This window comes from Pseudorca crassidens, chromosome 14 (genome assembly GCF_039906515.1).
Source record: "Pseudorca crassidens isolate mPseCra1 chromosome 14, mPseCra1.hap1, whole genome shotgun sequence".
NCBI classification, from domain to species: Eukaryota; Metazoa; Chordata; class Mammalia; order Artiodactyla; family Delphinidae; genus Pseudorca; species Pseudorca crassidens.
The window spans coordinates 72,883,508-72,905,860 of record NC_090309.1 but is presented as its reverse complement, the minus strand read 5'-3'; the positions used below and the strand labels follow the sequence as shown (position 1 = coordinate 72,905,860).

The following is a 22,353-nucleotide window of genomic DNA, read 5'->3' as shown; positions in this document are numbered from 1 at the left end:
CAAGGATCAAACCTGTGCCCCCTGCATTGGCAGCACGGAGTCTTAACCACTGGACCACCAGGGAAGTCCAAAGTGCAGTGGTTATGTGACTCTCAGTGTGGACTGTAAGGCATCACAGCGTGGTGGAAAGAAAGTGTGTCTTGGGCAAGAGTTTCTTGGGCTTGAGTTCCTGCTCATTTACTAGAATTCCAATTCCTATGGTGGAGGGCCATAGAAGAAGCAGAGTAGAGCTTCACGAAGGAAAAAACTAAACTGCATCCACAGTACGGCCCAAGCTGTAAAAATTATGATTAAATTAGGACAGAGTCTCAGTTTCCCAGCTGTAAAATGGGAATAATAGTATGGATCTTGCAAGGTCACCCAGAGCATTACATCAGATAACCTGTGTAGAGCGCCTGGCACAGAACCTGTGGCTCACACAATAAATGTTATTTCTTCTCCACTTTCCTTACTGTCACATTCATCCCATGTTTTGGATTTCCACAGCTAGAGTAAGAACCTAGTTAGGGTAGGAATCCCAATTCTGACTTTCCCTCCTTTCCACAGTTCACCCAAAGAGTTGATATCTGTTTGGCATCTTTTCATGGGCACACTCTTCTGGATATTGGGGCCCTTGGGTTCTGCACTTTTGTTTTAAACCGTGAGCTGGAATACTGTGTTCCAGCTTCCTTGTATGTAACACCATTACCCTAGATTTCCACAGCACCATTTCCTGCACATATTTTATCTAAACATCTTGACTACCCCTCAGAGAAGCTGAGTATGGGCTGGATTCCTCCACCACTGAACATATAGACCCAGAGGGGCCTGAGTGCTCGGGCCAAAGCACCCATGGCAAAGGGTGCAGGTTGGCCAGAGTGACCCCATCCCTGTGCCCTTAGGGGCCACATACCAATGGGATCTAACTGGGAATACAGGTTGGGGTGAGGGTGAGGACCACTCCAGGCCTGGTTCAGTCATGAGGATCCAGGAGCACCCTCCCAAAGGATGGTGCTAACTAGAGTTGCCAGATAAAACATAGGTCCAATCTGAATTTCAGGTAAACAAAAATAATTTTTTTAGTATAACATGTCCCCAGTATTTCATGGGACATACACTAAAAATTATTCCTTATTTATTCAAAATTCAAATTTAATTGGTCATTCTGTATTTTCATTTGCTAAATCTGGCAGCACTAGATCTAACAGGAAAGCCTTTGGATCAGTGCTCAAAGTCCTCCCACCATGGCGCCAGACTACCTTCTCAGCCCCCCTTCCTACTTCGCCATGCAGCTTGTGGGATTTTAGCTCCCCAACCAGGGACTGAACCTGCGCCCTCGGCAGTGAGAGAGCGGAGTCCTAACCACGGGACTGCCAGGGAGTTCCCTTCCCTTCTGACTTCTGCTCCCTGTCCTAGACTCTGTTCCAGCCTGATGAGACTCCAGGCTGTGGCTCACATACTCTCTCCCCTCTACCATCCTGACCTTTGCAAATTGTAGTCCCTCTGGCTGGAATTATTTACATTATCTCCACATCTAGAAATCCTGCCCATTCTTCAAAGCCCATCTTGAATGTTTTTTTCCTTCCTGAAGCTCTACTCTGCTTCTTCTATGGGTCTCCACCATAGTAATTGTTACATTTTATTATCATTTTTGCATGTCTCCCTTCTCCTGAGCACCTTCCACAGTGTCTAGCACATAATATAAAGTGATCAGTAAATATTTGATAAAAAGAATGAATTAGGCTCTCAGCCCTCTGAACATCTTAAGTAGAGGTCTGTGCTTCTCATGCACAATTTACCATATTCTTCCTTGTCATGTAATGTTTTTATCAGTATTTATTAGTCTTATACTCCTTGCTAGCGATTTCACTCTGTGAAGACAGACACTGCATTTCCCACTGTGCTGCAGACACCAGCGTTTAACGAATATCTTTTGTGTTGCACAGATTGCGGGGGTAGGGGCATCTCTGGGTATCCAGACCAAACTAGACTCCAGATTCTCCCTTCTGCCCTGGTTCAAGGGCAAAAGTGACTCTCAGCGAATCTCAGAGTCACCTGCCCTGGTCCTAGAACTGGACATAGAAAACGGAGCTGCTTTGTGAACCATCTGAGGGTCTAGGTTAACTGTGAGCTCTAGGAACCTTCCCAGAGTTTCCCATGGGGCCTCAAGACTTGCACGTGCTGCTAAGAGAGGTAAAGAGGTAAAGGAACAGGAACAAAACTTGGAAACATCAAGAGAGTGGGAGGGGGTGGTGAGGCCAGAGAGAAATGGGAAACATGGGTTTGGGGCACAACAGAGAGCACTGTTCCAAGAGTCCAGTGACCTAGAGTCTCTCTCTGGCTCTGTCTCTGCCTTGGGTGAGGAAGGAAAGAAAATGAATACATGAGTGCCCACTGTGTACTTGCATGTAGGTTTTATATAAATTTCCCAACAGTCCTGCAGGAAGCTGAGGTTCAGAGAGGGAGATGACTGGCCTATGGACACACAGCTCAGTGTATCTAGGAAAAAGGACACAATTTAATTTCTCACAGCCTCAGTTTCCTCTTTATTAAAATGAGAGACATGACAGCATCTTTAAGATTCTCTCCTCTCTAACTTCTACTAGTAGACTATTTTGAGGACAAAACCCCTCAACCTTGGGGTACATGTGAAATGTAGAGGGGGGCTGGGTGAGAAGCTTTAGGGAAGACCTGAGCTGGGCTAGAATTTGTCTTCAGGCTGTGGGCGTGAGCCTTCTGCCTCTCTGTGTCTGTTTCTCACTTGGTTCCAGAGGGTGAAGTCGGCCCTGGGGCACAGGTAGAGAGGATCCTGGTCACAAAGCATGTGAATTACACTTGTGAATCTGGGAGAGGAAAAGCAAGCTGACTTCCTGCAGCACTTGAGCGGTGGGACGGTGTGCGTTTCCTGCGTACCTGGCGGAGGAAAGACGCGCTTTGGTAGCGAGCACTTGGCAAGAGAGTGGCCATAGCTGAGGGCTTAATTAGGGAATGGGGTTTATTAAGGGGGCCAAGGGACGGCGGAAGGTTATGCCCCAATTCCTCTTCCTGGCGCCCCCTGGATCAGACAACGCATTCTGGATAAATTTGGGGGAGGGGCTACATATGCAGCTTCCAGCACCCCTGCTGACCCTCGGTGCCCGCGGGTTATGGGAGATCTCAGCTGTAGGCCTAAGCATTCGGACAGCAGGGTGGGTCACTTCCACTGCGGGACGCTGCCTCTGGAAAATGCGCCACCCAGCACCTGGGGGCGACAGCCTGGGAAAGGTGCTTCTAGGGATTTGGGTTTCTCGGAGGGTGGGAATTGCCGGGGGGCGAGGCGGGGCGGGGCGGAGCTTGGGCGGGGCGGCCCGGCAGTGGCCGAGCCCGCTGGAAGGGACCTTCATTAGCATAGCCTCCGCCCCTCTCGGCGCAGCCCTGCCCAGAAACCCGAGCCGAGGCCGGCCGCGCTCAGCCGGGGCTGCTGAATGGGCGTGCGGCTCCCGGCCCCTGCCCTCTGGCGTCCGGCCCCCGCTCTCGCTCCTGCTCCAGCTCCTGCTCCCGCCCCGCCCGGGCCTCCGCCGGCCGCCGCCATCGGCCACCCCGGCTGTGAATGAAAGGCCGGCGCCGCCGGGGGCTGGCTGCAGGCGACGCGGCCTCCCGGGAGGCACTCGCCCCGCCAAGATGTACGGTAAGGAGGGCTCTGCTTCCGGGCTCGCAAACTTGCAGAACGAGGACCATTGTCCCCCTGCGGGGCCCCGGCGAGGCCAGGGGCGCGGACTCGGTGCCCGGCTGGGCTCTTTCTGTCGCTCTGTGTGCGCGTCTGTGCTGGGAGGACAAAGATGCTCAGGACCGGGGGCTGTAGGGTCCTCGAGGTCCTTCGGACCTAGCTGTTTGAGGGCGCTGGGGCGGGTGGGCGGTGGTCCGTCGGGGTGCGGGGGGCTCGGGGGATCCGAAGCGGCTGGGTTCTGGGGAAAGCGAGTCTCCCTTGGAGCCGAGCAGACAGGGGGTGTCGTGACAGCGTTTGCAGAATTAACAAAAGCAGGTTGTGCTGGGGAGTTTTATGCGGGAAGCCGGTCCGGGATTGCGGGGAGACGCTCGCTGCCTGTCTTGTGCAGGCTCCGAGCATGTGGGAGGCGGCGCCCGCGGTGCAGAGGGCTGGCCAGAGAGCCAGTTCTGGGAGCCTGGTCTCGCCGCCCCTGGATGGACCTGCCCTCTGCTTGCCCCTGCCGCCCGTGGGACCGAAGCTCCCGAACTTCCAGATATGCCCTCCGCAGGGATGAACGGGAGAGACGCTGCAGAGGGTGCCGGGCAGCTCTGGGCGGCCACCTCTGGCTGTCCCCTGACCTCTCTAGCCCCCTTCCACGGCCATCCCCTCAACTGATGTGCAACAGTTAGCCAGACCCTCTTGATACCCTGTTCTGCTTTAAAAATTTCCAGGAATTCGTCTGGTTTTGGAGGCAGTGTGGGTGAAGAAAATAGCACTCTGGGTCTCAGATTGCAGCTCTGAGGACTGGAGGACTGGAGACCCAGACCGGTTTAGAAATCAGCGGCATTACAGAGCCTCCAGATACTCTGAACCGGGTGTGTGTGTGTGTGTGTGTGTGTGTGTGTGTGTGTGTGAGAGAGACAGAGAGAGACAGACAGACAGAGACAGAGAGAGGATCCCCATGGACCTAAGTCCATCGGAAATCAGGCTCTTGCAGCTATTTAGGGCCAGCAAAAGAGCTGAAGCTATCCTCAGCTCCCACCCCCCTGGCCAGGTAGGGGCTCAGGTGGCACCTGAGGGGTGAGTGTCGGAAGAAAAGCACGTTCCCGATTTAACCCATCGCCAAGGCCGCTCAGCTGCCTCACTCTGCAAGCAAGCGCTATGAGTCACAAAGTTTGAGGCACAGGAAGCTGAGAGCGTAGTACGAAGGCTCAGCAGTCAGTGGGCCTCATTGTTAGAGAGACAGTCAGCCTTTTAATCAGCCTCCTTACCTGCCCCATTGGTCACACATGTGCATTTCTGACCCAGGTTGGAACATCATCAGGTCCCTTCAAGCAAGTATCATCTCTTGGATGGGCCAAGGCTGGGGAGTGGGGTGGGAGGGGATTGACTTCCGAGAGTGTGCTGCTGGCCAATGGGGAGTCTGCAGGAAGGTAGCAAGGCGGTCGTGTTTTATAAGCTAGGAGGCTGTGAGGTTCCCAGGAGAGAGCTATATTTTCTTACTCTCTGTTTTCCCCCGTTCTTTTCTGCAGAGTGGGCAGGCTAAAGCTGCAGATCACTTGATAAAAGCATGTGACTGCAGGGGCGCCTGCAGTGGGGAAGGAGTTAGGACGAGGCCCCGCAGAATGGGTAAGAATTAGGAACCCTAGTTCTGCTGGGTCACCTCGAGGCATTTAGTCCGAGACAGTTGGATAACTGATCCCAGGATGCCTGAGCGTTGGGAGTCCCAGTCTGCCTCTGTTGTGCGAAGCAAGTCAAGGGAGAGTTGGATGGTACAGAAAGGTGAACCGGGAGGCTGAAATATCTGCGTGCTATTTTTGGGTACACCACAGATTTTTCAGTTCTGTTTTATAATATGTTCTTATTCCTCCAGATGCAAACAGAGACGGTACTTACCCCTGAATCATGCATAGAAAGATTGCAATGAAGGAATCCTCTGCATACTTGCCTGCAGCAAAGTCATGCCAGTGCTGGTTGGGAGATGATTACTGAATCTCGCTTAGTGCAAAGCCTTGTCTTAGGAGGTGTGACAGGTGCCCACTCTCCAAGGGGAGGGCTTGTTGGCCTGGATTTTAGTATTTTCTTGACTCTCATGAAAAGAAAGGGTCCGTGTCATACTTATAATCTTTCTCTCCTCAGCGGCAATCAATGATGAAAAAAGATGTGAATAGGGAGGTGGGGAAGGCCTAGAATCATAGACTTCTTATATTTGGTTCTTATTTTCTGAGTGATTTATCCAAGGTGACACAGTTAGATGGAAAAAGGCAAAATGAAAACAGGGGCTTCCTAGCTCAGTGCCCCTCCCCCTCCCCTGATGCCCTGGGTAAATGCTCACTGGGAAAATGCCACCAGGGATTTTATTAACTGATGGGCAGTGAGGCCCCTGTGTAGAGCCAACAGTCACCTAAGAGCTTTAGGTAAAGGTGTCCCTTGACCATCCACCCTGGTTACTGGATCCATTATCAGTGTGCATAATCTCACTCCCATTGCTGCCTCTCAGCTGCGTGGTGATGCTGGACAGATCTTCACCTCCCCTCTCGTCTCCTCCTCACCTTACCTCTGCCCCCGACAACTCAGTCTCCCTGTGTCCTCAGTTTCCCCCATCTTCTTCTTTCCATCTATGGGAGAATAAGGGCCCCTTGTCTTTGCTAGAGGACATGGTACCATCTGGGACAGAAAGAATCCTAGACATGGGGCCAGCCCATCTCAACCCACAGTCAGTTCATGTTTGTTTCATCTTAGACAAGTGGGTTTGTCTCTCAGAATGATATCTCTGTATAAAACGGCGAGAGGCCCATCTACCTCCCAGGTCTGTGTGAGCCGCAGAGCTGGACCATGGATGTGACAGTGCATTATAAGAGGTTCTACACTCACAAGAAAAATTGCTCAAGAGCCTGTGCCCTTCAGGTCCTCCTGGACCTTTGCCCTTCTCTTTTTTTTTTTTTTTTTTGCCCTTCTCTTTTCCTCTCTGCTGGCTCCTAAAGATGCCTGTTTGCATAACCTCCCACCCCAGCTTAACACACAAGTCACCTCGACCTAGCTAGCCACTCAAGCCACTGAAGTACTTCTCCTTCCCTTCCCCAAACTCACCCCAGCTGCTTCTCACCGCTCACTCATTCCTAAAGCCCAGCCACTTTCTGGAAGCGGCTCTCCGAAAGGACACAGGTGACCCCCCACACTCTTTTTCTAACTATGAACACAGACTGACAAGGGATCTGGGAAACTATAAAAGCCCTTTGTACTCGGGTAGGAAGATTGTGAGCAAATTCTCTGCAAAAAATGGATTCCCATTAGGGTTTTTTTGTGTGTGTTAGAATTACATAATTAAAAGTTTCCCTCTCCTCCCCTGGGATGGAGCCACGGTGGTCCCACCTAGGAGCGTCCCGCTTACGCACCAAGGCGGGGCCGAGCTCTCCAAGAAACACTACCCTCCGGAATCAGGGCAGCAGGCCATGAAGACGATTGGGAAGCGTTTTCCCAGAACCACCGTCTGTGTAGCCCAATCTCCCTTAAACAAAAGCTGCACTAACGAATCCCTCCTCACCTCTAGGTTCTGCCTCATGCCCAACATAGGCCTTTCTTCATGCTTTGTGATTCAGAAAGCCGACTGTAGGGAACAGCACACAACTTTCTGTAAATGTGCGTTACAGAGCGCATGTGTGTGTGACTTGTGGATGGTGGGGAGAAGTGCAGGGTGGAGCCTACTCCACGTGCGGCACAAAGGCTCACCTTGGCAGACAGCTCCACAGGGACACACACACACACACACACACACACACACACACACACACACACACACTCCAACCTCATCCCCCAAATCCTGACGCAGTCCTGTGGTGCAGCATGTGGCTTGTTCAGGTGGGAGCTGTCCCCCCGCCCCCTCCCTTCTCCTCCTGACTCCTTTATTCCCCGTAGCGGGGCGGGGGGTGGAGTGAGTAGAGCCTGTCTTCTCTCTTGCTGCTCACAGCTCAGTGATTTCAAACGGTTGCAGTTTCCTTATCACACATAAATAAAAACAAAAAGTTAATATCACCTTATGGAAAATCTGGAAAAGGGAGGAGGGGAAAAAAAACCATCCACAATTCTACCCACTAGAACCAACCTTTCATATTGTTATATAAATTACCCCTAAGATTTTGTGCTCACCTGCTTTTGCTCTTTCTTTTCTCTTTCTTGCCTTGCTCCTGGCGTGTTACCCTGGTTGTGATGGTGGCTCTGCCCCTTAGGTAACCTTGGACCTGACTTTCTGAGCCTGTTTCCTGGCTCTACAGGATGACAATGCCCACCTCCTGCAGGGATTAATCAGGATAAGAGAGCTGCCCGCACTTTCTCCTTCCCTTTCTTCAACTTTCTCTCTTCTCTCCATTTCTTATTTTAAAAAAGGGGCACAAAAAAAAAAAAAGGAAATTAAGCTTATGTCTCATAAACTTAATAACAGTGCTTGTGATACTGTTCCTCGTATAAATAAAAGAAAAATCTACTTTGAAAAGCATCTTTTGGGAATTCCCTGGTGGTCCAGTGGTTTGGACTCTGCGCTTCTACTGCAGGGGGCCCGGGTTTGATCCCTGGTTGGGGAACTAAGATCCCACACAAGCCAAGGTGTGTGGCCAAAAAAAAAAAGCATCTTTTTTTTTCCCCCTGGTAGTCATCCAGTCCTTCTAGAAAATCTGGAAAACACCGTAAACAATAAACAAGTATAACTGCTTTTACTATTTTGATATCTTTCCTTCCATGCATTTGTTTATGTGGTTAGAATTATTCATTTCCCATAATGTGGTATTCTATTTTTTTCTACTTAACATTAGAATATAAGCATTCCCCCACCCCAAGTTAACACAGAGTCACTGGCTGCCATTTTTAATGCCATTTTAATGCCATGTAACAGTCCACTGAATGGACATATAATTTCCTTATTGTACATTTAAGTTGTTCATAAAGATTCAGTGTTATAACCCTGGGAAGAGTAGCTGGTGCACAGAGCTTTCTCTGCACCTTGGAGTATCTCCCTAGCCCTCCAAATGGGTTGATCAAGGTATATAAACATTTTAAAGATTTGTTACATATTGTCAAACTGTTTTCAATTTGTGTCGATAACACCAGCAGTTATAAGAGTACCTATCTCCTTGTACTCTCAAAAGCATTAAAGGTTGAGATTTTTTCCTAATCTTACTAATTTGATAAGAAACATTATATAATTTTAACTTGTATTCTTTATTACTAGTGAAGTTAAACACTTCCTATATTTTCTAATCTTTTGCATTTTAGTGAATTGTCATATGAGTATGATTAGTTTATTTATTGAGGACTTAACCATTGGTCTGTCATTTGCTTTATGCTTTGTATTTTGAAGGGAAATAGACATAAACTATCAAGTATTTGTGGAGTGTCAACTATATATGATACTACACAGGGCATCGTGAGGGATAAAAAATGTATAAAAGTTCCTTGCATCAAGAAGTTTCCAGTTTCAGTGCGCAAACGAGTTGTAAAACCTGCAAAAAATTAAACGATACAGAGACAGGTTCAGTAAAATTACACAGTTTCGCGAGGTAGAATGGAGCTACTCTTCAGATGGTCAGCCAGCAATATTTGGACGTGGAAGAGCCCACTGGGAGATGGAGCCATTAGGAGGGCTTCGCAGGACAGCAGGCATTTGTGTGACGTTCTGAGGGCTGGGGGGGTATGGGGCCGGGGAGCATGCCGGGAGACACACCAGGGTAAGTGCACAGAGGTGGGGAAAGAAAAGCCATGTCCAGGGATAGTTAGGGAAACTGCCAGGGATTGGGCAGTTTAGATGGTGAATTATGTGATGGAGTAGGAGATTTTGTCAGGATACGGAGTTTTCACTTACCCCTATGAGCAGTAGGAGCCGGTGAAGAGTTGAAAACTGTCAAATGGCTGATTTGCTCAATTAATGTTTTAAAGAAATGAAACTGGGGGGCACTGTGCAGAATGGGTGGGGGGATGAGGGGAAATGAAGGAAAGAAGAGGAGATAGATGCTGAAGATGCAGGCAGTAGCCTAAGGAGTGAGAAGGCTTTGGACCAGTTACAATTGTGCATATGCAGTGGAAGATGTTTGCCCCTTAAAAAAAGAAAAAAAAAAAAAGCAGTAGGACTGGGTGGGGATAAGGTGAACTGAAACTTTAAAAAAAATTCCCATGGTACATAAAATGTGGGTTATATAAGCAGATATAAAAAATAGTTGATTGTGAAATAGGTGCTAAATTACCTAGAGCAGTAAATTGATTATAATCTAACTAATTCTAGAGAGGATTTGGAGCATATATGTTACACACACACACCTGTGCTACAGTAAATAAAGAAATCGGGCTTCCCTGGTGGCGCAGTGGTTGGGAGTCCGCCTGTCGATGCAGGGGACACGGGTTTGTGCCCCGGTCCGGGAAGATCACACATGCCGCGGAGCAGCTGGGCCCGTGAGCCATGGCCGCTGAGCCTGCGCGTCCGGAGCCTGTGCTCCGCAGCGGGAGGGGCCGCGACGGTGAGAGGCCCGCGTACCGCAGAAAAATCAATAAATCAATCAATCAATCAATGCAAAGAAAATCTAAGAGTAAAACAGAAAAAAAAAAAAAGCCAAAGATAAAGTTGTATCAGGGAAAAAACACCTATCAAACAGCCCTGTTGCAAATTCAGTTTTGAGCTTCCTGTAGGCCAAAAAAAGAGGAGAAAAGTCATTTGCAAAACTCATAGCATCTTTAAAACTTTTAAAAAAATGCAATTGCCTGGGACAAATACAGTTTTTTGAGATGCTAAGATCTGAAAGAAATTCCTCCCTGAGTTCCTCCTTAAAAAGGAGATATTTCAAAAATAATGGCCTAAATTAGATTTTTCTTTTGAAAATATAGTTCCCTTAATCAGCTCTATCCCAGTTTGTAGAGTATGAAGACTGGTCCAAATACAAGTCTGTGGATTCTGATTCCTCCCTGAAATGGCCACGGGCTCTGCCGTCGGCTTCCTTCCTGGTTTGGATGAGCCAGGACCTGCCGAGGCTCCTGCCCCGCTTCGCAGCTGTGGATGTTACTTTCTCCTTCTATGGATGAATGGGAGTCTTTTGAGAGTGTGCTCCCTGGAGAAGCTCTTCCTGTCTCCACAATCCAGGGAGGCCTGTCTGTCCCTCTCGTTCACATGCCTTATTTTAATTCACTGCACAGCCATGGACCACAATCTAATACTCCTCTCCTCTGTGTTCCCCACTGCATCTTTAGGGCACAGAGCACTGCCTGGTATGGAGTAGGTGCTCAAAAACCTACTCATTCATCCTTGTTGAATGGGTGAATCCTGAGCTAGATGTCTTTTCTGAAATTTACCTCTTTATAACTTCTGACCCTCTCTGTATTTCAGCCTTAACTGTGTTTTGAATAACAGTACAATTACGCTTACTTTCGTTTCCATTCGTTGGGCACCACTCTGTGCCAAGCAGCGTTCTAAGCACTTTTTAGGTATTTACTGATTTAATCCTCCCCAAATTCTAGGGGTTGGTAATTATTATTCTCACTTTACAAATGAGAAAACTGAGGAGCTAAGGGTTTTAGTGACCCACCCGTGGCTACACGGTTATGTGATTGGGCTGGGATTTGAACCTCGGCATTCCAGCTCCACAGTGCGGACTCACCCCCCTCCTACAATGCTGTCCCTAGAATATTCTGAATATTTCAGAGAATAAGGGTCTTTCCTTTGCAGAGCTCACTGTACCACAGAGACTGGCACATGTCAATTTGGGGAGAGAGGAGAGTGTGGGCGTCAGGGATGAACTGCTGAGGGGGATGTGCCTTCTCGTTGGTCCCAGGCCCGCCAGCAGGGAAGCAGGGAGCTCGCTTCAGGTTGGAGCCTCTGCCTCTTGGCAGCCTCCCCGCCTCCTTTATCATCGTTTTGCTTTGTCAGAGAGAGAAATGGCCCAGGAATAGTCTGGGGGACCTAGATGAGAAAAGGTAAGTAAGAGAGGATTCAGGAGAGTAGGTTGGTGAGGGCGGAAGACAACGTAAACACCAGTGGTGGCATGAAAAACAAGGGAGCTTGGGCGTGCATCTCAGAGAGAGAGACTGGCAGGCAGGCGGATGGGGCCGTCATTCAACGAGCACTGAGTCACACACATGCCTTGGCATGTGTGTTCTTAACAACATGGTCCATGGTCAGTGCTTGGCCTAGAGGATCCAGAAGGACCCCAGAGACTGAGACCTTCATTCACAGGAGGAGCTTCTGTTTTTCTGATAGTTTGTCTGTGAATTAAAACTCCTTCTCTACATCGTCAGGTCCAGCCAGCCTGGAAGCAGTGATTGCTGCCTCTGAGAGGTGGGGTTAGGACTGAGCTGTGTGTGTTAGAGAGGGACGGTGGTCCAAGTCCCTAGTGGCCACCTTCTAGCCATAGGACCCTGGACAGTTATTTCCTCTCTCTGAGCCCATTCCCTCCCCTATAAAATGGGGATAGTTTGCTTTGTAATGAGAAAATGTCCCCATACATGTATTTATGTTATAGGACATCATACCTATGAAAGGGGATATTATCATCATCTGAGCAATTCTTGTGGTTACTTCTCGGGCAAGGCCATGCCCTCTCCAGAAACAGTGACAGTCCCTGCTTACAAGGATGAGTATGTCATATTTAGACTGTATTTGTTAAAATCCTTAGACAGAGGGGTCTGATAATAAGAATGTCAAACCAGAGAGCTGCTACAGGATTGGCAAGCTGGGCCCCTGCCTCTGGGAAGCCTACCTGTCAGATGGGGACCCTGAACGGGGACAGCCATAACGCTGATTCTGTCGAGCACTTTCTTGTCTCCTCGAGGACCATGCACAGATTGGTGGGCCGTGACTGTGTCCCTCTCATCCCTGTACCAGAAAGATGAGAAAATCTCTTAGACCACAAAGAGGACAGGTGTGACATCTTCATCTAAGTCCTTAGACTACGCTAAATTCTTATGCATTACTAAAATGTAGCGATGTTTATTCTGTGTCATGCTGTTCATTACCTCCACTCAGAACAACCCTTTGGTGGTGGACGTCATTACACCTGTGGTTGAGCTGGGGACACAGAGATTCAGAAGACCAATAATTTGCCCAAGGTCATGCAGCTGGTTGAAGTTCATTCTCCATTGTCTCTTAAGCAAGTGTTCACAGAACTGCATGTGAGATTAAAACACTGCTTTTGTACCTGATGGCGATTACATGTGCCTTATGCCAAACGGCAAATTTCACCACAAGAGAATTCCAAACTGAGTCTTTCCGTAGATTGTACATAGTTTAGTTGTGGCTTTACGTCTAGGAATATGGGTGCCTGATGAGGACTTTGAAGCTCAGTGCCCTAACTCACATGCTGTAGTTTGCCTATAAATCTGAGAATTAGGATTCCTGGGCTCAAATGCTAACTTTCTCATTACCCTACAGAAGGACCCAGATAAATTCAAGCATCTGGGAACCAGGAGTCTTAGGTTCTTAGCCTGGCAGGGCTCCAAGCTTCGTCATAACTATTCAGAACAATTTCTCTCCATGTCCCAACTTTCTTTTCAGGTGACTAATACATGAAATAACATTTATAAATCATAAGTCCTAAGTTACAAGAACATTTATAAAGACCTTGGATGAAGATCTCTTAGAAAGGCACTGCTTGTAATAAAGCGATGCATTCCCAGCACCTCCTAGCTTCTTACTACTTGTGCAGGAGGTATGTTCCGAGAGCTGAGTCATACAGGATGGATGCTGAAAAAACCCAGAGCTGTGCAGCCTTCCCCAAGCCTTCTTTGTGTCCCCACTGTATCTTATACTTGGCTGTTATTTTTTTCATGTATTTATCAAACTGAATGTCATTTATTCCTTTACACACTAGATCTGTGAACCTCTTGAGGACACAACCTCTACCTTAATCTTCGTTTTTCCTAGCATCTAGGGAAGATCTTTGCTATGTAGTAAGACCTCAGATATTTGCATCGAACTATAAAATAATTGTATGTGTCATTCATCCAACCATAGGTACATACCTAGCAGCCCAAGTTTCCAAGGTACCAGTGATGGTGGGCTGGGGAATCTCTCTAAGAACAGAGAGAATCCTGTAGTGACAATAATATTTTACCATCTTACGGTGCCTTTCCGCATCGATCGTAACTTTGTAGAGCATAAAGAATATGCCAGAATATGACCATTTGGCTTTTCCTCCAGACTTTAATGGTGTTAATGATGAGAGGTAACCACTTGGCCTACCAATGAGATGGTTAGGGCAGTTAGAGAGTCATTCTTACATATTTCTTTCTTGGTTTGTAGAGCTCGGAATAAATGTTACAATCATTTTCTTCAAAAAGGAAGGTTACTTAGTGGCATAATTATGGGTAAATCTTTATTTTGATTTCCATTCATATTGTCTGTGCAGTATTCTTTCACAAAACAAGAAAGATGAAAAGGCCTTTTGAGGCAAAGGCAACGAAATGTCTGTTTCTCGAAGCACTTGGCCAGAATGTTCCTGGATAAAGCACTCTGCACCCTTGTGCACCTTTGGTCGCAGGGCTAGAGTTCGGGGGCACCTGGAATAGCAGGTGTGCTGACTTTGGCTGAGGTTCCTATACAGGTAGAGTAGAAAAGGGAAAAAATACCAGGGTCGTCCCATTGCTTCCCTCAAACCCCTGATAGGGGCATGGTCCTTGTAGCAGGCCTGGGCCCAGGGGCTGCTAAATAGAGTAAACATGTCTGATTGTCTGACTGTCTTGAGAAATTTCACCCCAAAGATATTCCCTAGCACTGCTGGGAATGTCCTCTTCTCCCCCAGACAACACTGTCGGAGCAGAACAGGGCTGAGTGTTCTGGAGAGGAGTGGGTGGTGCTGGACATCATACAAGGCCTCCCTTCTGTTTTCTCAAGGACATTCATTTCTGCGCTGGGAGGGAGCGTTGGCCGTCAGGGTGATTCAGGCTCTGTTGCTGTGTGAATCTGGGCAAGATTCGCAACCTCCCTCAGATTTAGGTTCACCATCTGTAAGTTGGGAGAGCCGGACTGGATGGTCTTGAAGGGTTTCCCAGTTCTTACGTCTGCACCTGGGTTGGGGTGACTGGTCTGTCCTGTGGGTGAGACAGCAGGGACTGTGGGTGCATCCACAGCAGGAGATCCCAGTGGTGATGTAGGCACCGGGGTCTTGGGTTCTCTATGTAACCTGGCCAAGCACCCATTTCCTCACTGATAAGACCAGGATATGATCCCTTTGTTAATTCAAACAGTGTCTGTCCTGGGGTCCTGTGGAATGAAACGATGCTCCTGACAAGCACGCTGGGGTAGGCGTGGATAAGAGGCGTGTGCCTTCCGAGTGCTGGATGCTATGATTCTTGCCCTATGTACATTCACATTTCACAAAAATCCTGTGTGCTAAGTGTTCTTTTCCCCTCTCCAATTTTCATATAAAGATAATAAAGTTCAGGGCTTCCCTGGTGGCGCAGTGGTTGAGAGTCCGCCTGCCGATGCAGGGGACACAGGTTCGTGCCCCGGTCCGGGAAGATCCCACATGCCGCGGAGCGGCTGGGCCCGTGAGCCATGGCCGCTGAGCCTGTGCGTCCGGAGCCTGTGCTCCGCAACGGGAGAGGCCACAACAGTGAGAGGCCCACGTAATGCAAAAAAAAAAAAAAAAAAGATAATAAAGTTCAGAGAAATTAAATGCCTTGTCCAAGGTCATCCAGCTCACTGAGTGGCACAACTAAGAAAAGAACGAGGTCTGGGTTTTTTTTCCCAACACTGTTTTCTCTTCTAGTCCAAGTGGACTCGTTTAAAATGCCATTATTAATTGGACCACATCAAAATTTAAAACTTTGGTGCACCAAAGGATACTATCAACAGAGTGAAAAGGCAACCCACAGGATGGCAACCTAGAGAATATTTGCAAATCGTATATCTGATAAGGGATTTCTATCCAGAATATATAAAGAATGCCTACAACTCAACAACAGAATAACAACTTGGTTAAAAATGGGAAAAGGACTTGAATAGACATTTCTTCATAGACAATATACAAATGGCCAACAAATACCTGAAAAGATGCTCAATATCGCTAATTATTAGGGAAATGCAAATCAAAACCACAATGAGATACTATTTCACACTGATTAGGATGGCTATTACCAAAAAAACAGGAAATAACAAATGTTGGCAAGGGTGTGGAGAAACTGGGATCCTTGTGCACTGCCGGTGGGAGTGGAAAACGTTGTGGCAGTTTTTCAGAAAATTAAAAACAGAACTACTGTATGATCCAATAATTCTGTCTTTAGATATATACCAAAAGAAGTGAAAACAGGGCCTCAAAAAGATATTTGTACACCCATGCTCATAGCAGCATTATGCAAAATGGCCCAAAGTGGAAGCCACCTAATTATATCTTGACAGATGAATGGATAAACAAAATGTGGTATATACATGCAGTAGAATATTATGCAGCCTTAAAAAGGAAGGAAATCCTGACACATGCCACAAAATGGATAAACCCTGAGGACGTTATGCTAAGTGAAATAAGCTAGTCACAACACAACAGACCCTGTGTGATTTCACTTATATGAGGTACCTAGAGTAGTCAACTTCATAGAATAGAGGTCAACAGGGGCTGAGGGGATGGGTGTGGAGAGTTGTTTAATGGGTACAGAGTTCTGCAAGATAAAAAGAGTTCTGGAGCATAAATAAGGCTAGGCTGATGACCTAGCATTAGTCGCCTTGTTGCTTGGGGTGTATATAAAAGGAGACCCAGAAACTGACACCATCATAATCTTGGGGTCTTTAGAAAACTCCAACTTAAATTAAGAATATTATTAAAGTGCCATCTTTCAAAGGAAGAAAATTTGAATAATATCAAGGGCAGGTCTGTGGCTGCATTTTTGTGAAAGTGGCTGGAGGAATGATTATCAAATTTGGAGGTTCTGTTACAAATGGTCTGATTTAATGGCAAATGCATTATTCACCTTGTGGGGGAAGGTGCGTCTCAAGGAGCTAGACGCTGTCCTTCTGAGCAGTGAAACTGAGGTATCAAGAGAGGTCATGTGACTGCCAGTGGAAAAAAAAGTGCCAGACACATTCCTCTGCAGAAGACAAGCAATGAATTCAGATGTCGGCCCCAAATGAACCACAAGAGTTGACGCTTGAAATTGCAGGTTGATTTTTGGTGAAGCTGCCTCTCACTACAGGCAACTCTAAGTGGCCTGCTCTGAGGGCAGCAGCAAGCTTTATTTATTTATAAAAAAAGCTAATGCCACGCTAGAAAGCCAGCCTGTCCTCAATGCAGGTACACTAGCCCTGAAAGAAACCCTCTACAATACTAACAGTGGTTATTTCTGAGTGATAGGATCCCAGATGATTTTTAAACTTTCTTTCCAAAACTATTTGGGGGCTTCCCTGGTGGCGCAGTGGTTAAGAATCCGCCTGCCAATGCAGGGGGCACGAGTTCGAGCCCTGGTCCAGCAAGATCCCACATGCCTCAGAGCAACTAAGCCCGTGCGCCACAACTACTGAGACTGTGCTCTAGAGCCCGCAAGCCACAACTACTGAAGCCCGTGTGCCTAGAGTCCACGCTCTGCAACAAGAGAAGCCACCATAATGAGAAGCCTGTGCACGGCAACAAAGAGTAGCCCCCGCTCTCTGCAACTAGAGAAAACCCACGCGCAGCAACGAAGACCCAACGCGGCCGAAAATAAATAAAATAAATAAATTTATTAAAAAATAACAAAAAATGAAAACTATTTGGACAGAAGTAGAGTTACAGATGTAGAAAACAAACTTATGGTTACCAGGGGATGGGGGGGGAGGCATAAATTGGGAGATTGGGATTGACATATACATACTACTATATATAAAACAAATAGCTAATAAGAACCTAGGTATAGCATAGGAAACTACTCAATACTCTGTGATGGCCTATATGGGAAAAGAATCTTAAAAAAGAGTGGATATATGTATATGTATAACCAATTCACTTTGCTGTACACCTGAAACTAACACAACATAGTAAGTCAGGGACTTCCCTGGTGGCACAGTGGTTAAGAATCTGCCTGCTAATACAGGGGACATGGTTCGAGCCCTGGTCCAGGAAGAGCCCACATACCGTGGGGCAGCTAAGCCCGTGCACCACAACTACTGAGCCCGCATGCCCCAACTACTGAAGCCCGCGCGCACCTAGGGCCCCTGCTCCGCCACCGCAGTGGGAAGCCTGCACACCACAACGAAGAGTAGGCCCTGCTCGCCACAACTAGAGAAAGCCCGGGCGCGGTAACGAAGACCCAATGCAGCCAAAAATAAATAAATAAATTAATTAATTAAAAGCACATTGTAAGTCAACTATACTCCAATAAAAATTAAAAAAAAATTTTTTTAAACACAAAAAGCAAACAAAAAAACTGTTTGGTATTTTTTTACGTTTTGTGTAGTGAGCATGTGTTTTAATGGCAGAACTAAATATAATCCAAAATGTTTTTCACCATCAAAGGCCTGTGGATGGTTATCTAACATCTTCTCATTATGTTTTAGGTACAATTAGGCAAGAATACATGCAAAAACAAATCAGTGATGATAGAAGTTAGAAATCAGATAGTGGTTGGGTGAGGGGCTTGACTGGGAAGGGTAACTCTGGGGACATCCCAAATGTTCTCTCTCTTGTTTGGGTGGTGGTTACACAAGTGTATAGGCAGTTGTCAAAACTCAAGGCACTGAACTGGTAAGATCTGTGCATCTACTGCATGTTAATTATATTGCAATAAGACAGCAGGAAACCCAGGGAAAGAAAACATGCATGCAAACAATCGCAGGTCTGTTTTGCACTGCTGGCAGCTGGTGTGCCAGAAGACAGCCAGGGACCCGTGCCAGCCAGCACCGGGCTGTCATCCGAAGCCCAGCAAGGTCCCCAGCACCCCAGGAAAAGTGCTCATTGAGAGCTGCTGGGTGGGGCGCATGCTGCTAGAAAACTTGTGCTGAGCAGAGAGCGGAAGAAGCTGACCCAGGAAGTCCAGGCCGGCGTTGGCAGCTGGGAGGTTGATGGTGCTGGCAGGGCAGGGGGCAGAGGGCTCGTAAGGAGGGCCATCTGGTGCAAGGCCTTTGGAGCACTGCCATGGGCACTGCTGACTCTTGTTGGACCTTAAATGGCAGAACAAAGCCTGGCTTGACCAGGCCTGCTGGTGCCCGTCTCAGCACCAGGACCAGCACGGAGGGTGGCTGAGCAGAGCTGGGTGTGTGCGCAGGATTGATTTTTCCATTTCCTCCTTGGGGCTTCTGTGACCTCGCAGTGATGTCGTTCTCCTAAGAATGCATAGCCTTTAATGGCCTTATTATTCACCTGTTTCTTAATAATGTGCTGGTTTGTGATATCTCTGCACAAAGACCTACATCTCCCTAGCTAAAAATGGATTTTTTTCCAATGGCACATGGAAGTGAATAAATCTCAGTGTCTCCTTTGCAGCCCTGGGGTTAAGTGTGAAGATGCTATAGTCAGATAGGCCTAGGTTTGAATCCCACTACCCCAAGTAACAGTTGTGTGACTTTGGATAAGTTTCTCAACTGCGTGTACTAAGCCTCATTTTCCTCATCTGTAAAATGGGGACATAGATTCCACCTCAGTGCTATTGGGAGGATTGAATAAAACAATTCATTCAAACCTCTTAACAGTTCCTGATGCATAATGAGAGCTTAATGTTAGCTGATGTTGATGTTAATAGGAGGGGTTGTAATACGTATTTTACTATCAACAGATCCTTTTTAATGACAACATAGCAGTAACAGAGCCACCCCTCCAGAGGCTGAAGATCTGATTTGAAGCTCGCAATCTCCACTCATCATTCAGAGCTTTTTAAGAAGCTGTCCCTGGCCAGCTGGGTTTCTGCTTTCAGGACCCACTCTGCTTAGCTGCTTTCTCAGACTATCTGCTTTTTGCTTCTTGCAATGTGGGCAGAACCTGCTGGAGGGACTTTCTTCCTTGTGCAGGTATATACTCAGTATGCCCATGCGCACTAGAACTGCCTCATTAAAAATGGGTCTCGGCTGTGCTTGGCCTGATGCTTACTTGGCATTTTTAGTGTGGCTCAACCTAGCACTTGTTTTGCTTTTTTTTTTGGCCGAATTCTGGTGCTTGCTCCTAATTCTGTTTTGCATTTCAAAAGTGTTGCTTCTGAAAGTCCTCTCTGGCACCATGGTCACCCTCGTCCTGACTTTATCTTTTAGCAGCTCTGGGGTGTGCCTGTTTTGTGTTCCATCACCACTGCTCATGCTGTGACAGATTCTCTGATTATATATTTGACCTTTTGAATGATTGATCTTGGACTCTTAGCCTTTAAGAGTCTGTGTCTTAAATCTGTTAGTTCATCTGTATATTTAAAGCACTCACACTTGCTCTCAATCATTTTGGCTCCATAACAATGAAGCTTCCTCTGGTTTCTATATTTGATACTGTGTTCATTTGGAAAGCTAGAGGTGAGTAACCTTGCTTTTTATAGGCTGCCTGGTGACCACAGTAGGAAACTGGACATATTATGGGAATGGGGAAAGCATTCATGGTTAAATCCTGAGTCCTGGTTTCCAGTTCTTAGCTCCAAACTTAAACCAAATCAGCAGTGAGATTTCAAGCACTCTATTGTTTTCATGTGATGGGTTCTACTCCCTATGCTGCAGACTCTTTGAGGGCGGGAGTTATCCACTGGAAACCTTACCCCCACGGTTCATGTGTTCTTTTTTTTTTTTTAATTCTATTCTATTTTTTTATTTATTTAAATTTTATTATTTTTTTTTGGCCACACCATGCAGCTTTTGGGATCTTAGTTCCCCGACCAGGGATTGAACCCGGGCCCTGGCAGTGAAAGCCCCAAGTACTAACCACTGGACCACGAGGAAATTCCCCTGGTTCATGTGTTCTTAAAAAAAAAAAAAAATTGAATGCCTCAATATGCCAGGTGGTAGGTATTCGCTGGATAAATTTCAGATGAAGGAATTCCCACAATGAGCTCAGAACACCTTACAGACAGCCACGCACATAGGCATTAACCTCCCACCGCACCCCACCCCACCCTTGATCTCATTTATTAGGATTCCCTGGGTTTTGAAGGCCCACAAATTACTTCCTTCCATATATGTAAACAATACACTGCTTATACTGATAAACAAAGTTTATAAAGTGAGAACCAATTAAATTATAAAATGCCAACAATGCTCTGTTAGCAGTAATTCTATCATCAAAGTTACAGAATACCTCCAGGGTCCTAAGGCTACACTGGAAGCAGGAGGTCTCAGGGCCGCTTCGGAAGTTAACCCGCGTGGCCTGGGGGCCTGCGCTGCTTCTGATACTAGAAGCAGCCTGGAGTTTGTCCATTATTCACACCTGGTGGAGGCTGAGCTTGTCAAAGTCACGTGTCCCCGTGACCCAGGCAGAGGCAAGCCAAGCACTGCCGGTGGTGGTGTCATCTTTAAATCAGTGTTTCATATAATATTTTCTGACGCTTCTAAACCCGCAATCACGGAAGCTGAGATTACGCCTCTCCTCTTCCCTTAGTAATCATTCCCCACTTGACTCGCTCTATTTGAGATTCCAAGGTCACCTCTACTGAAAACCTGTCCAGAAGGTCACCAGTGGAGGCCTGATTACCGAGCCCTTTGCCTTCGCCTTTTCAGTTCTTGCTGTTTTTTTCCTCTCATGACCATTTTCACTTTTTGAAACTCACCTCCCCGGCTCAAACTGCCGGGACACGGTGCCCTCCGGGTCCTCGCCTCCCTCTGTGATCGCGGGCGCTGTGCAGATGCCGTGAGGCCCGGCCATTCCTGTCTCTATCGTCGCCCCTAGAAAGCCCCTCCACTTGCCCCTCAGCTGTCAACTCTGTTTGGTGGCCCTCACGTGTAAAGGGAGGGAGGGAGGCTGAGCTTAGCCTGCGTTCCACTCACCCCATCTCTGGTCTTGATCCCAAATATCATCCCTTGGCTCTGGGGCCGGTGAGACACCCATCAGAAGCCTCTGCTTCTTCCTGATTTCCCTTTCCATTTATTTCTGCTTCGCCACGGGCTGGAGACTGAATATGCCCCACCCCGCCGACCTGGGTCGCACACTCACCCTGTGTGACTTCCCCACGTTTGTCACACCTCCAGCTGGACATTCCTACTTCAAGGCCTCGTCCTGCTCCTCTGCCAGGGCTGTCACATTCTTTGTGGCCGCCCAGCAACGCCCCATCCATCTATCCACCGGAAGTAGATTCCTTACACATTCTGAGGCACAGTCAAAGATGACGTGGCTGTTAGTATAATGACAGTTCTCCCCTCTTGGCCTGGCATCCAGGGCATCTCACCACCCGGCCCCTCCCTGACACCCCAGCTGCCCTCACACTGCCCTGGACAGACTGGCCCGCTGACTTCTCTCAGAAGGCTCCCTTGGACATCGCTCCTCCGAGCTTTTGCAGATGCTGTTCCCACTGCCTGGAAAGCCCTCCTCTCTCCTCTTTGTCAACACATTATCTGTACCTCATTTCCATTGGGAAGCACCTAAACTGAAATGACACCTCCACCCTCTGACGTCCCAGCACGCTGGCTCTCTGACTCAAGTGACACTTGTCCTTTTGTTATGGCTGCTCGAACCCATGCCCAAGAGGACAGGGACTCACGCATCCTGGTTTTATTATTATTTTTTCTTCATCTACATCTAATGGACTCGATGCATTTGTGTTGCATGCCTGGTGTGTGCATGAATAAATGAGATGAC

At 47.5% G+C, this 22,353-nt stretch overlaps 1 protein-coding gene, 1 long non-coding RNA gene and 1 other non-coding gene across 6 annotated transcripts in view; 2 read left to right on the top strand and 1 right to left on the bottom strand.

The window, feature by feature from the left end:
* The first annotated feature begins 3,377 nt into the window (after positions 1-3,377).
* Positions 3,378-22,353, top strand: part of EFR3B (EFR3 homolog B) — an 88,041-nt gene continuing 69,065 nt past the window's right edge. For 2 of the 4 annotated variants that reach the window (XM_067703537.1, XM_067703536.1), the window contains exon 1: positions 3,514-3,646. In XM_067703537.1, the coding sequence (XP_067559638.1) occupies positions 3,640-3,646 (7 nt within the window). In that variant the 5' untranslated portion in view covers positions 3,514-3,639. Of the gene's footprint in view, positions 3,647-22,353 lie in introns of all 4 variants that reach the window. The other 2 variants (XM_067703539.1, XM_067703540.1) reach the window with 2 other exon arrangements.
* Positions 8,169-8,241, top strand: TRNAR-UCU (transfer RNA arginine (anticodon UCU)). Its single transcript has one exon. It is a non-coding gene; the product is annotated as a tRNA-Arg (tRNA).
* On the bottom strand, positions 11,405-21,827 carry LOC137205705 (uncharacterized). The gene is made up of 3 exons (XR_010934264.1): positions 21,712-21,827; positions 12,394-12,509; positions 11,405-11,597 (listed from the first exon to the last, which is right to left on the bottom strand). It is a non-coding gene; the product is annotated as an uncharacterized lncRNA (long non-coding RNA).